The sequence below is a fragment of the Botryllus schlosseri genome, chromosome 2 (assembly GCF_051294905.1).
Source record: "Botryllus schlosseri isolate E-star chromosome 2, Bs_hap1, whole genome shotgun sequence".
Classification (NCBI taxonomy): Eukaryota; Metazoa; Chordata; class Ascidiacea; order Stolidobranchia; family Styelidae; genus Botryllus; species Botryllus schlosseri.
The window spans coordinates 30,208,603-30,223,449 of record NC_137237.1 but is presented as its reverse complement, the minus strand read 5'-3'; the positions used below and the strand labels follow the sequence as shown (position 1 = coordinate 30,223,449).

Sequence of the window (14,847 nt, the reverse complement as noted above, 5' to 3'; positions counted from 1 at the left end):
ACAGCCAGAAAAATTTCACTTTTTTAAAATTACATTAGAATTATAGCTACACAGGGTTTCAAAATTAGACTAGAATAAGCATGACGGAATTTGCAAAAACTTGGAAATTGAATCGAGTTCAATTCATATCAAATCATTGATATAAATCATAAGCATGAGAACGGCAAATGCCTGTACAACAAGCTTGGGTTGAGTCACGCTATATACAGTTCTGCTGTAGCAATTTCAGGAAACCATAAATTAGATTAGAATTATTATCTGAGCATAGATACATTTCACAAATTGGATTAGAATTAGAGCAATGAAACATTTAACAATTACATTGGAATTGGATTACTGTCATTTCACTCTTAATTAGTATAATCAGACGATTAGAATTATTTAGCTGTCATAGTCTGGCCACAACAGCAGATATGGCAGCAAAGTCACCACTCAGCTACTGTATCATGCTCTAATCAACAAACCATCATTATCCTCATCTTCAACTTCCATGAACTGATATTCCAGCCCTGATACACGGGGAGGGTCTTCGTGCCCCCTCAATTTAGCTGCCAATGTTGTTTTACCGGAAAAATCGTCGCCTGCGAAAAATTCAAATCAGAAAATAGTTCATAACATAACAACGGACGACACCACTTACCGACAATAACAATATTTTTTTCTGATCCGGAAAGTTTTGACGTACGCGACCGGCTCGATACTTCACTCAGTAGAGATGACCTAAAACAGAAATAATTCCATCATTTTACATACGCATGAGCGTTGTAATCTGTAGATGACAGCATTACAAATTATTCCAGATCCAGACAAGAACTGAAAGGTGATGTATGATCAAGTTATTCTTTGCACCAATGTCATTGTAATGCTATCCTCCATGGCCCATCAACGCCATTCCTAATATAAATTTCACCAATTCAAAATGCCACAGGAATTGCAGTAAAGAACGAAAGAAGTTAGATGGACCATACTCAGATATTCTCACTAGTCACTACTTGGCCTAGAAATATAGTAGCATTAAACATTTTACTTGTGTTATACAAGGTCAAGTCAAATTATGCAAGTAAATGTACATAGGCCTAATAGCCTATCCAGATCAAAACACAAAATATGATGCTAGAAAGAAGTTATAGGCTACATAAAGAGTTTCAACTATCAAGTAAAGTAAGCGTGTAAGTATAGTATCAAACATAATAAGCAAAGCCCCATTGCATGGTCGTAATTTAGGAGTAAGAAGTTACGTTATGTGTCTGAGGCGACTCTGTCTATACTCTATATGCTGAGATGACTGAAATGTGGGTGACCAACTGAGTACTGACCAAGTTAGAAGTTAGTATTCTTATCCCCATGCGTTAACTGCAAATTGCCGCGAAGTAATTAAGTCATGAAATAAATATAGCTTTTAAATGCCCGAAACACATAAGTAATTAAGCGTGGATTGTTAACAGTAATAAGATTAAAAAACATGAACTTACCATATGCTTTTACCGAGATCAGAACTCATTTTAATTAGCCTACAACTGATTCAGAAAAGAAATGTATGATTCAAGTTCGGGTGAGTTACTGCACCAGAGAAAATAGCAATATAGTCTTGATTTCATTAAACAGGACATTAGACACGCATTGCCCTGGCATCATTACTGTTTTACAATAAACGATACTTATTATTTTCGCCAACCGGCAAACGCAATCACAAATCCGCCCTGACTAAGCAACTGTATATCGACGCCAGAGGGCAATGTTGAGCGATACCTTCCACGCTTGACCAACTTACAAAATGCTGTGAAGTGTGAAGGAAGGAATCTGATTCAAGAACTGGCTGAATTCATAATCGATCACATTGAACGCATGAGAGTACTGGTCCAGCCGTTCTTTACTGCTACAAACATAAGGTACAGCGCCGTAGGGCATGGTACGGTATGGAATGGGAAACCCGTCCCAAACTCCCAATCGTTTCATAACATAATTACAATTTTCCATACTATAGCAACATTCTCCCATAACGTATTTGATACTTTTCCCATACTTTAGCAGTTGCATGCCCAACCTCTCTAATAATACTCTATTTTTGATGTGTTGTAATTATCTGGCGTTTACATTCTGATTATTTTGGTTGAAATTGGATAAAGTTAAACAACCCTGATGCACTAATGACATCCCCAATTTCTTTCTGTCATATGTCGTCAGCGATGTAGGTTGCCTAACAGAGATGAGCATGGATTAGGATTAGGTTTTGAAAAAACAGGATTTGTTAAATTTTGTCGGATTTGGATTGGATTTGGATTAGACATTTTTTTCAGAACGGATTAGGATTTGGATTGGATTGAACGATTTTCTGGGAGATTGAAATGTCGTGTGGCGAATGGCGACAAACTTTATTCAGATCAGTTATTAATGTACTTATGGTTACTAAGTTATCTTGAATCAAGTGAATCGTTGGTTGTGAAATAAAATTTTCGAATCCCTCCATTGCATAAATTATTTTTTTTTCTGAATTTCCAGTTGGAATCGGATTAGGATTGGACATGGACTTGAATATGAAAAAGTTATGGATTAGGATTTGGATTTGGATTTGAAGGTTCGGATTTGGATTGGATTAGGACATAGAAATTTCAAATCCGCTCATCTCTGTTGCCTAACCATCGAATACGAAACGTAAAATATATACTGCAGTTGCTCGGCAACCTAAGGTATTAAGTTAACACAACAGCCAACCAATATTTAGCATGGAGTTTAACATAAATACATCCCGTACTACACAATATACATGCGCACAAGTAGCCTACAACACACGCGCGTCCACGTCGTCCAAATATTATATGATCGACCGAAAAGATCATCGCTCCATCAAATATGCCGGACCTGATGTGTGGAATAGTATCCCGCCGGCCATCCGGCAGTCGACGAGCATGTCCACATTCAAGTCGAAATACAAGCAGTTACTACTAAATAAATACAGTCCATCCTCAAGATTACCGGACCACGACTGACCTATCGATCTCGCTTCCCATGACATGCCGCCCTATTTCTTGTCGCTTCCTTTTTCTATCATTTCTTCTTTACTTTCATTCAGTGTGCATGCCTCCTCTTTACATCGCCTAGGCCAAGGTGGGTGTCCGATTCCATAGACAACTCCTAGTCGCTTCGACATCTTCCTTTATTTTCATTGTATCGCATTTTTTGTGGTGTATTGAACTGATAAAATTGCTAATAAACCAATGATGATGATGATGGTGCGATATTAAATAGGCCTACTAATTATACGCAATATTGCACGAAGCCACTCTCTCGTTCGAGAGACTGCAAAACTATCGAGCCTGTCTCGTATAGAACCAGATTACCTGACTCATTTTACGCTACCTACTGAAAACAACAACGAATAAAATATGTAATGAGAAATCTCTTGGTTCAAGGACTTACAAGAAGAGTTGACGTTCAAGTTATGTATAGCGCAGCAATTACCTACAATCAACCAGGTTACGCTACTTTGCTACTTCAGAACTCAATCAACTGCAATACACAACACGGGATTATTCCGGAACCACAACAGAAGCTCATGACGTAGACCTATAGCCTATCTTTGTCGCTTTCTTTTTCTATACTGTATTCTTTACTTTCATTCAGTGTGCATGCCTCCTCTTTACTACGCCTAGGCCAAGGTGGGTGTCCGATTCCATTGACAAATCCAAGTCGCTTCGACATCTTCCTGTCTATTCATTGTATCGCATTTTTTGTGGTGTATTGAACTGATAAAATTGCTAATAAACCAATGATGATGATCTAGAGCGGTAACGCACAGCTATAGCAGTAACATCATCTACAAAATTACATAAAACAAAGGTACTGTATTTGTCTATTTGAATATATCTTAGAATCAGTATCCTTGTAGCGTACCGCTCATTGATTACTCTTATTGCCTCGATTGATTACTGTTACCATCGCTGATTCGCAGGATCGGCCACCTCTTGTTGTGTCGCACTCTGTTGTGTCAGTCGCCTTCCGAGGAGCAGTCGTATTTTAGTCTCCGTCGGACGAACATCGTCTTGTTTTAAGTTGTTTTAATAAAAGACTTACGCTAACGTGTCAACGTTATCTACACCGAGCCGCGGACCAGGAAGAACTTGCGCCCACGACAGAGCACGCTATATCAGTATCAGTATAATAATGTTTTTATCACTTCAAAACACCACAAAACTGCGATACATAATGAAAAGATAGGAAGGTGTCGAAACGACTTCGAGTGGTCTTTGAAATCAGACACCCACCTTGGCCAAGAGGCGGGGTTCTCATCCTTCCTTTGCCTGTGGCCCATTTTCCGGTTTGAAAATGTTCTGTGACCCACCTCTTATTTTGGAGTCATAGTCCTGTTCAATGCGTGGTATTCAACGGCCCCAATATGCCAATTTCTCTCAAATATGCGCATATATTTCTAACTGATAATAATTAGATGTAGAACTCTCGGGACATGAAATCGCGCCAAGCGCGACGAAAATTTCCAAATTAAATAAATATCCTCCAAAAAACGACCAACGAAATAATTTTGGGCCGCTAGGAGCTCCCCCATTTGGGGGTTCGGGTGTGGCAGTTACGGCCCTGTCGGCAGGATAAAACTGTTGTCATTACGATCGTCCGCTTCCCCACTCGCGTCGCGAAACACAATGATCTAATCCACGGCGCATCCACTGTGTGATTCATGTTTTAGTTCCACTATTGTGGGGAATAATATGATATAATAATACTGGGCCAGCTTCAAACAATTCTTTGGTGAATGGGGCAGGGTTGTAACCAAGTCACAAGGTTCCGAGTCACAAGTCAATCCCACTTTCATCGTTTTGACTCGAGTCATGTCGAGTAATTTTCAATTCACCACCGAGTCAATTGCGAGTCCAAGTCAGCTAGTAGAGGGTCGAGTCCGAGTCATAGTGTTTTGACTCGAGTCCGAGTCCAAGTCATTAAGTTCACTATTCAATTTTCAATTCAATCCGGTTCAAGCCACTTTTATAACTCTGTGCGAGTGATATAGAATGGCTCGAATTCCGAATATCGTATTCCTCAGCTTCAACAGTTTATGGTCATATTTCCAAGTATGAGAACTGATATAGGCCTGCGAAGTACCAAGCATGTGGTAACTTTACTAGGCCTACTCTTTAAAGTTACAATGATATGTCTGTCTTGGCCGTCGTAGTCTCGAGTTATGCACTAGCCTATGACCCGAGCACAAGTCGGGTCAATAAAAAAACTGACTCGAGTCGAGTCATTTTATGCATTTCAAAAATGACTCGAGTCAAGTCGAGTCACCAGTTCTAATTGCACATTTAAAAAATATTAGTTGCTGAACAAGTAGAAAGAACGTGTCGTCATTTTGCACAAGACGAATCTATAGATACCGGTGTTCTGTTGAATTGATGTTTGTGCAGCCATTGCTAGCTCAGAGTCATCACTGCTAATAGTGGCGTGGGTGGCCAGCGGGTGAGTTTTTTGGGGCCTTAATCCCTCTCATTTCAAACTCGAAATCCTATGTTCTTTTGAAATGTCGATGCTATGTTTGATATTTCCGATAAAATAAAAATTAATGTGTTGCCCACAAGAATGAAATCCTGTTCAGTACGGTTCTCAACATTTATTTTCTCAGCAATTATTTTTCTGAAAATAAGAAGCAGGAAATAAATTGGCGAGCTAAGTCAAAAGTCACTTTGTTAACACAAGCAACTGAGTGGATGTATTACTATTTGGCAATTAGGAAGTTAGAGTTAACGCACAAAAATAATAGTTATCCCACGCAATTACCGGTATTCAAAACAACGGTTTAAACAAGAATACTTGATAACTCTTTTTAATCACACCAACCCGCAGACACGTCCTCTATTACGACACCAAAATGTATGGGATATTACAGCTTGGTCACTACATGTCGAGCGCTGTGTGGCTTGGTGAAAAATATTTGTTGTTTTGGTAGTTTCGCTGGCAGGTTTTTCGAAATTCGCCTCCTCGCAGCCTCAGCCGCGTAACTGCTTGTTTATATCATAATCTCGACTTAAATTAACCCATGTCATATCGACTTCATTTTGAATTTTGATTACCCATGTCGCATACAATGAACGTGGGCTACGTAATCACGGTGCATGAATAAACACAAAACAAAACACTAAACAGCCTTCAAAGAAAACGCATTTCCGGTTCAATTTAAATGGCTCCCAGTTTTAAATAGTAGCCTACACATGCAATTGTATAATTCAAAATTTCAAGCAACTTTTCGCCGTCCGAGTTGAGCCCGCTGGCCGTAAAATGCCCAGGTATGCCCTACACCAGGGGTGTCAAACGGGCCGGATTCAAGCCTTCAAATCGCTCGCGGGCCGGACCAGTCAACTGATTCTAAAATGTTACCTCGTGCTCTTGCACTTTTACCCTTCTTGAAATTAGATGTCAATTTCACCGACTTGATGTTACTAGTGGTGACTGGTGACTAGAGTGAAACCACAGCGTCGTAGTAGGGTGGTTATAATGGGGCCTATTAACATGGAAGTATATCCTGCAAAAAATATCAACATTTGTTACAAATGTGCTGGAAAATAGAAAAATGTTTCAATCTACTCAGAATTGCTTCGCGGGCCGGATGAAATCGTCTGGCGGGCCGGATGCGACGCGCGGGCTGTGTGTTTGCCACCTCTGCCCGACGCTAATCTGCGAGCCTTCAGGGAAAACTCAAAAACAAAAATCTACCACATTACACATCTTACTAGGAACTACGCAATTATTTCATTACCGGTACTTAGCCTGGTCCGTGGACAAATGTGAATGCGACACAAAATCAAACGACACTTGAGCAATGAGCATGCGACACTTACGAATGGCGTAGGGTCACATATCATAGGGTTACCATATTTTAGAATCGAATCATAAAAGTTAGTTTAACAAAATTGAAAACAGCTGATTTTCAAATATTTACTGGAAACCTTGTGTTAAGTTAAAAAAAAGACGATTTTTCACATTTGACTCCAGCGCAACCCGTCGTCTATCTTTTAGGCCAAAATTTAACGTCTTTTGTGGTCTTTTTGGGCATTTTAGACTAAAAAGGAGGAAAAGAGGACATTTCTTCAAAAAATAAGAAATACTGGTCTGGTGTAAATGACCACAGTAGTCAACAAACACCTTAATTACCACAAACAACAACAACTATGTTGAATTGACGAGTGCGGAATTGTGCGGTCAATACCATAGGTTCTCTGCACACACAGTGTCCGGAACGGATGATGATATACCTATGCGTGCCACTGTCGTTGTCGTAAAACGGCTTTAGGGGTGTGATTGGCCAGATTCGAGCGACATACAAATGCCCGGAAACCGGACCGGATTGCAATCTCCATTTGACCTAGAAATTCCATAAACTTCTTTGGCGCTATTGCATTAGCGTCGGATTTCGACGCGATTACCAGTCAACACTTTATTTTGAGTGACGCTGAGCAAATATAATGGGAAATTTATTATGCTTATGAAAATAGCAACACGCGCCAAAGCAGCTGTTTGTTGAAACAGAGAAAGTATAATTATAATTGTGGGGTGACATTGTGTAGATTCACATAAGCTCGGTCAGGGACATGAGCCAAATGGTGCCACGAAAACGCTGTGCAAAAGTGAAGTCAACACGGACTTGTGCGCTACGTGACGATCTGGAATCGATAGCTGCTTCCTATATTATACGTACGTCACCTGAACTAAAACATATACAATACACAGAAGGTATTCAATATTTGTCTTTGGTGTTGCTGCAGAGTGAAGATCCTTGTGCAACGAAACTGCTGATGTCGAATAGAAATTTGTACATCTACGCAGTCGCTACTGCCATGGTCATCGGACCGAAACTTTGCTTGTTTACTCTGAAAAGTACCGTGCAGGTGAAAGGGGGCGTCGGGCCAATCTCCATGGTTCTGTACCATGTGGGTGCTGTCTTCAGCGGACTCGCATACCCTTTTGTTGTACGAGCAATCGGGACAAGGCGTTTTCTGCTCATGGGGGATTTTGTATGCATCGTCTTCATCGTCGGTAGTTTGTACAGCGGATGGCAAAGTGTTATTCCGACCAGTATATTGTTCGGATTAGTCGATTCGTCGTTTTGGGTCGGTGCGTTTTCAGTAGCCGCTTCCTTTCCAACAGGCAGCGAAAGCACGTCGACGAAAGACGGGGAGAAAAAAGTTAGCCGGTTTCTCACAATTATAACACTAGGACAGGGTTTGGCGAATCTCATACCAGAAGCTGTCCTTCGAAATCTTAACTATGGTTTGAATGCATTGAACGAAACGGACATTACGCAATGCGCGGCTCGTGATTGTTCGATACAGTACGAGTATGAAAGCAATGGGCCAATATTCGGAAGATTGACTCCTACGTGGCTAAGCTACAGCGTTCTCATTTGCATATTGGCTGTGCTGGCTGCATGTGGGATGTTTATGCATTATTTCATATTGCCAAGAGACCAAAGTACCGCACGCGGAGAAAATCAATACTTAATAGATGACAATGCAGATGAGCGAAGTCGCGGAATACATCAGCAGAGTCGAAAATTTCGTGACCTATTCAAAAATTCATCTACTGCTTTGCGCGATGTATTCGCGAATTCGATGAATTTCTTTATGTTGCCGAGTGGTCTGTGGTTTGGAATGTTTTTGGGATTTGTTCGGTCCAGTTTTTCTCGATCGTATGTGGCATGCACTTTGGGAGTTCGAAATGTGAGTTCTATGATAGCTATCGTTGATGTCATGTCGTGCTTAACTTGTTTCATAATTACTTGGCGTCACGAATATATATCGCTTTGGCACCTTTCAATTATCGGGTCACTGCTTGATTGCATTGGTCTTGTGTTAGCTCTGACATGGATGCCTACTTTCGCAACGTTGTACATGCCGTACGTGATTGCGCTGCTGTTGGGCGCTTCTCATGCTGTTGGCCGAACCATTCTTTTCACCGTTCCCGTGGTATATTACTCTGATAACGATTCCGCTTATGCCATGTTTACGTTGTCTCATCACTCCGGCAGCATGATTGCTCAACTAATGTCCATACTAGCGTGTACGTTTTGGAGCATATATTCCTTGATTGTGTTTTCGGTATTGTGCACAGTCCTTCTTCTTATTGGACATTTCAAAATGCACAAATCGCATTAATCTTGGTTCTCGTGAATTTGATGACATATCTAGGGCGATTTATTTTTGACATGTCAAAAAAGTAAAATTAGGTCAAAATTGTAGCGTTAGGTGAAAAATTGTTAAAATTGTTTACAAAGTCAACATTTTCTTGCAACCTGCATTTCGTTTGTATCGTAGATTTTGCACTAACTGTCGGTGAGCTTATCGTTTGACATTTTAGAGCTTGTAGCCTACTTTAGGCCTACCGTTGTAGACGGCCCAGCATTGTCTGCTCATTGTGAATCATAAACATTCAAATGAAACAAATAGGTTGACATGGTCTTATGCTCAACGTACCGCAACCGCAATATCCTAACTGAAGCAAGAGTGCGTGGGCATTGCATGGTTTTTATATCAAGAAGCGCATTACGAAAAATCGTGATATGGACACCATTATCAAAATGAAGCAACACGGCGTGTCACCAGCAGTGTGCTCCAGAGTAGGATCAATTACATTAATTCAGTTCAATTACAATTACAATTACAATTACTTCCTTGCATGTTTCAATTACATTACAATTACAATTACTCAATGCTAAAAATATCAAATTACAATTACAATTACAATTACTGTTAAACATGTAATTGGGTCGGTAGAGAGGTGCCCTTTCCCAGTCAACAAAAGTGTGTATGTTCAATGCCGAACCAGGCGAAGACAGTGCAGGAGAGAAGTGAATATACCCGCTTTGACACTACAGTGAAGCGGCACCGCTGATGTACAAAAACTGATCGCTCTCGAATTAAGAAGATCGATTGTTCTCCTTTCATCGGTCGGCCAGAGAGATTGGTGTCAGCATCCAATCTAATTGCGCTTGAATGTCACGCGGCTTCACCGTGACGTTTCTTCTACCTAGCATTGCCAGGTTCGTCAGCACTTGAGCTTGGAGTGATTGTGGTGTCATAAGTCATCGTATGTTGTTTACCGCTGCACACTTGAAGTGTGAATTATATTCCTTCCATACCGGCCAATGATATATATACAATGATTGGAAACTGCCACGCCCCCTAACGCTGTAAGGTTTACTCCCGCCGAAATCAGCGTGTGCGCGGATAAGGTTGACTGCATACACTTCATTGAGTAATGTTGACCGTGGTGGAGTACTGCTATCACCTTTGCTGGCAGTTACTCCACTGTTTTTTCGTTTGTTGGTTGATTGTTAACAGGTTTTGCGAGCATAGTGAGACAGTACTGCATACTAAGGTCTAATCAAACTTCCGCCAATGCGCAATATTCAGGTACTGACTAGCTGCTTAGGTTTTTGCACCTGTGGATGAGCGTAAAAAAGCTTGGAAAATTAGGACAGATTGAGATTCGAACATTTGTAAGCATCAATTACGCCATCTGATATCTTGAAAGCGAAACTGATTAAGATGCTTTTGTGAGTAATCTTATTGCTGGTGGGTGCCCAACCTGAAAATTCGATGAGACCCATTTAACAGAAAGCAATTTTATGGAAGGCTACTATAATATTTATAACTCTTATATTTTTTCTCACTAATAGTTGATTGATGAATAGTTGGTTGCGTCAGATGTGAGATAGTGTTGCATACCAGGGTGTGCTAAAACCTCTGCCAATGCGCATTTGTTTAACGTTCCAGCAAAACGTTTTTGCACTGGCGCCAAATATGAATCGGCGGAAAACCTTGAGAAATTTATAAGGAGCATGCGTCAAGATCGTGGCTGGATCAATTGTACAAAAAAAGACGATTTAAAGATTTGCGAACTTCATTCGCGTCATCTGATTTGTTGAACGGTGAGGAAATGATTCTATACTGTAGCCTACTCTTCATCATTGCATAAGCACTACAGAGTGGTGGGCTACCTTGACTATATATTTTGATTCCCATGGTAGTTGACTGGTAAGCTGATGAAACGAGTTTCGTTTTAATGTCTAATGCATTTGCTCTTGCGTATAGGACACAAATCGATCAATTTGCAAATTGGAGCAATTCCAACCTTAAATTTGCCTGTAAATTGGCTAGATTGTGTTCTCATGACTTTATAGCTGTGTCGAAAACTTCATCGCGAATATTTCAGCAATGCTGTTCACGGTGATGTTTCATGTGTCTAACTACTTCTGATTTTTTGCATTTTCAGTGAAAGAGAATATTGTATTCAGTACAACGAAAGACGGAATGGTAGGATTCGTTGATCTTGGGGAGTTGAGACCTGTAGAATGTAGATGATGATGAACCAGCTACACACGCTCTTCAAGTTTATGCCAGTGGCCTGGTAACGTCTGTTTCCAAACCCTTGGCATACTGCGCAACAAAGTCGGTGGCTTCATTTCGACTTTCGAGCAGGCCTATATTCTGGAAATGTGTCGGCATCTTGGTGGATTGTGGATTTCGGGGAGCTGCGTTTGTTGCTGATGGACTCAGTGCAAATCCCAAGATGTTCCAAGAGCGTACGCAACAACCTCTACGCCAGCCGCACTGGTGGTACGAAACTTCTCAACAAGGATGGTAAATTTATTCGATGGCAGCATTTTACGGCTGTTTGAACTGACGGAATTGAGATGCGTCAAATTGACGGATGCACATTTTCGTATGCAAAGCTTGGCAAAGATGCAGGAGATTTTTGCAGCTCAGCTTCTGTCTGATAGTGTTGCGCGTATTATGCGAGCAGGAGAGGTGACGGTAAAGAAGCTTCTGCATGGTTTGCAGGTATTTACAAGTGGTTCGACATTATGAATACATCTACCAAGTTCAGCTACAACGCCGAATTGAAGCCATATTGCAGTCCAGACGATTCACGCTTGGACTGACTGGAAAATGATTTCTTGCCTAAAATGCGAAAATGGATAGATTCTTGTGCTGAAGGAACAGCAACTTAGAAAACCAAAAAATTCTTGAGTCTCGATAACCATGTATGCATTTAATAACCATGGACAGGTACGGTCAAATAGCCGAATCCTTATTCTGCACTACAGATATTAATGAATTTGGTGACACCTTGATATCATATAAAATTACGGAAAAAGAATGTTCCCCATCCTACCAATGATTCGGGCAAGAGCAAGCAAAGATGGACAAACAGCTAAACAAGGCAGATTTCATCAAGAGTAGATACGGCATCGTTCGGGTCGTATTTGGCCATTCTTTAGCCAACGAAAGCGAGTGTACTGCTGCATTATTAAGGACATCATCCAAATACTTTTCCCAAGTTGAAGATGACAAAATTTGATATCTAGCACTGTTATTGCTTAACAAATCACGCATAAACTGTTTTTGTTGTCCACCTGGTTATTTTTGCATTGGTCTAGTTCTGTACAGTTGCATATTAATGTTACTTTTTTCAAATGCCTCCATCATTATTTCGGTTATATAGGCTACACATGAATTAGGGATTTGAGGATTAAATTATGTATTCGTAAATGTTCTATCTGTGAAGTGTATGTATCTTCCTCATTTCTTTACATAACATGATGGAATCCTGAAAATTCAATTCTGTATTGTAAGGCATCGAGATTTTGTGGAATGATCATGAGGCCTGGTTACATGTTCGACTCGACTTGGCGTTCAAGTCGTCTCCGAGCTGACTCGTAAAAGGGCCCTGTTTACATGATCCTTCACAAAGCTGTATCGTGGATGACCGGGTTTCGCTTTGCCCCTTACAAATATGTATTCGTAGTAAGTCTGGCGGGCTACGGTACAACGACAAATGTGTGTTTGGACGTACTCTGAAACGTTTCTTATCGACAAAATTAACGAGGATGATGACATACTAATAATATCGATATTTGTAGAGGAAAAGAATCTTGTTCATATCATGATTGTAGAGGAAAACAACAAGTATAAGTTATCAGCTAGCTTTTTCGGCGTCGTGGAGTGGCCGGGAGTATGACGACTGTTTTGATATTTTGGGCATCACTTGTCGATGCGATTAAAATAAGGTCATTGACACTCAAGAGATCCACTTGCAAACCGCATGTGACCTCTAGTTGGTTGGCCGCTCCTCTGTAACAGACTTCCTCATGTATAGTATACTCAATATGCACCGACTACTGTAGACACTTTATTGAAGCAATATAGAGCACTACTACTAAATTGCTACCCACCAATTAAACTTTGAGATAAGTGATAATTTCAGCACCCTCACAACAAACACATAGGCTACCATGAATATACAATCTCAAAACCAACAATATCGAAACGGCAAGCTGAAAATCGTGAACACCCGCACGACCACATCATATCAGCAGAACACTAACCCAACAGAACTAGAAACAAAGCAATAATCCCTAACACCGCTGCCCTGCATCATCACCAGGAGAGTGACAAATCTCCACATCATCCTCCCGGGAGAAACACCAGCTCCATCCCATCATACGCGCACTCGCATCAATTCAGCCAGTGAAACAGTATGTACGAAATGCAGGCATCGTTTATGTCTTCCCGCATCGATGTACTGTACAATGTACATTGCACAATGCACTTGCACACTGCACAGGCGCTTCTTCAATCGGTTCACTATACACGTCGTAGTCGAATTGTAAGACCGGTACAATCCACATATCTTCTGAACTGTAGTCTGAGAAGTAGAAATACAGATATAACGTTTTTTACCTTGTTCGCTATTTTATGTAGCTGATGAAAGCAACTAGGATACTACAGATCGAAGCGTTGCAGCCAAATATCAAAGAACACATAGGGAATCGCTAGTAAAACTGTCATAAAATAGCACGGTTGCTACACCGGTACTGGTGTATTACATATATACCATCGTAAACATGCGAGCACTTACAAAGTAAACCCACTTTTTCTTGCCATGTTTGCCCAATTTCTCAACAACAGATGAAAAACATGTATTACGATGCCAAGAGCCCGCGCGGCAAAACACAGAGCCGACGAACGAAAATCGCCCAATGCTCAAGCCGATCGTAAACCACCTTACACGACAGCTTGAGGCTCGAGTCGACTTGAAGCAGTTTGCCTTTTTCTTTTCATCGAATACGAGAGAGTCGGATCGACGAGTCAGCTTCGAAGCTGACTTAAACCGCCATGTAAATGGGCCTATGGACAGGTGACTTTTTTCAGAGGTGGGTGATGTATGCAGCGTTGCTACTGAAGTAGTTGAAGTATTGCTACAATGATTTACTCAGGTTCAAATAGAAGTAGCGAAAATATAAATGTGTATAGTACTTTTAAAAAGTTCTAAAAGTAGATTTGGTTGTTCGCTCGGAGTCAGTTGGAAATAGTCACTTTTGAAATTGCAGGGTTAAGCTTAGTGACTGCCGCAAAATGGCCATTGAATATGTGCGTGTTATTTTCAAAAACCTTCAAAACTCAGGAGATCTAGATATCCCCGGAAAAAAAACAAGTTGTGATGTTTTTGTTTGGTGAGTAGTATGAAAACACAATCACCCGCGGAAGTAGGCAAACCTACTCGAGTACTCAAAATAACTAGAATTACTCCTTTAAAAACTACGTCTGCTTGATATTTAATTATATATGATGTTATTGATGTAGGAATATGATGGAAAAGCGACACCTCAAGTTGGAATGAAGGTTGTGTCACTTGCAACAAAGGTTGAACGTCCGCGACTGTGTGAACATAAGCCTCGTTGGTCGTCACAAGGCTACATCACGGGGATTGCGTATAATTGCGAGTCGTCAATGTGTGAATTGGATTTACGATACGCGCATGACGCGCGAAATTTATCTTGTG

The 14,847-nt window shown here is 40.7% G+C and overlaps 2 protein-coding genes and 1 long non-coding RNA gene across 3 annotated transcripts in view; 1 reads left to right on the top strand and 2 right to left on the bottom strand.

The window, feature by feature from the left end:
* The window catches only part of LOC145457641 (cytoplasmic dynein 1 light intermediate chain 2-like), a 163,004-nt gene that overhangs the window by 14,862 nt on the left and 133,295 nt on the right, over positions 1-14,847 (bottom strand). The window contains exons 2-4 of the mRNA XM_080335869.1: positions 1,473-1,517; positions 641-720; positions 465-581 (exon numbers count right to left, since the gene is read on the bottom strand). Of these exons, the coding sequence (XP_080191995.1) occupies positions 465-581; positions 641-720; positions 1,473-1,501 (226 nt within the window). The 5' untranslated portion in view covers positions 1,502-1,517. The remainder of the gene's footprint in view (positions 1-464; positions 582-640; positions 721-1,472; positions 1,518-14,847) is intronic.
* On the top strand, positions 7,662-9,762 carry LOC145434403 (protein unc-93 homolog A-like). The gene has a single exon (XM_080311754.1). It carries the CDS (start codon positions 7,797-7,799, stop codon positions 9,153-9,155), a length of 1,359 nt encoding a protein of 452 aa, XP_080167880.1. The 5' UTR covers positions 7,662-7,796; the 3' UTR covers positions 9,156-9,762.
* Positions 13,175-14,193, bottom strand: LOC145434402 (uncharacterized). Its single transcript, XR_013913377.1, has 2 exons — positions 13,924-14,193; positions 13,175-13,710 (listed from the first exon to the last, which is right to left on the bottom strand). It is a non-coding gene; the product is annotated as an uncharacterized LOC145434402 (long non-coding RNA).

Coding starts and splice junctions, on each gene's coding strand:
- LOC145434403 (XM_080311754.1), top strand. CDS start 7,797: ATGTCGAATAGAAATTTGTACATCTACGCAGTCGCTACTGCCATGGTC.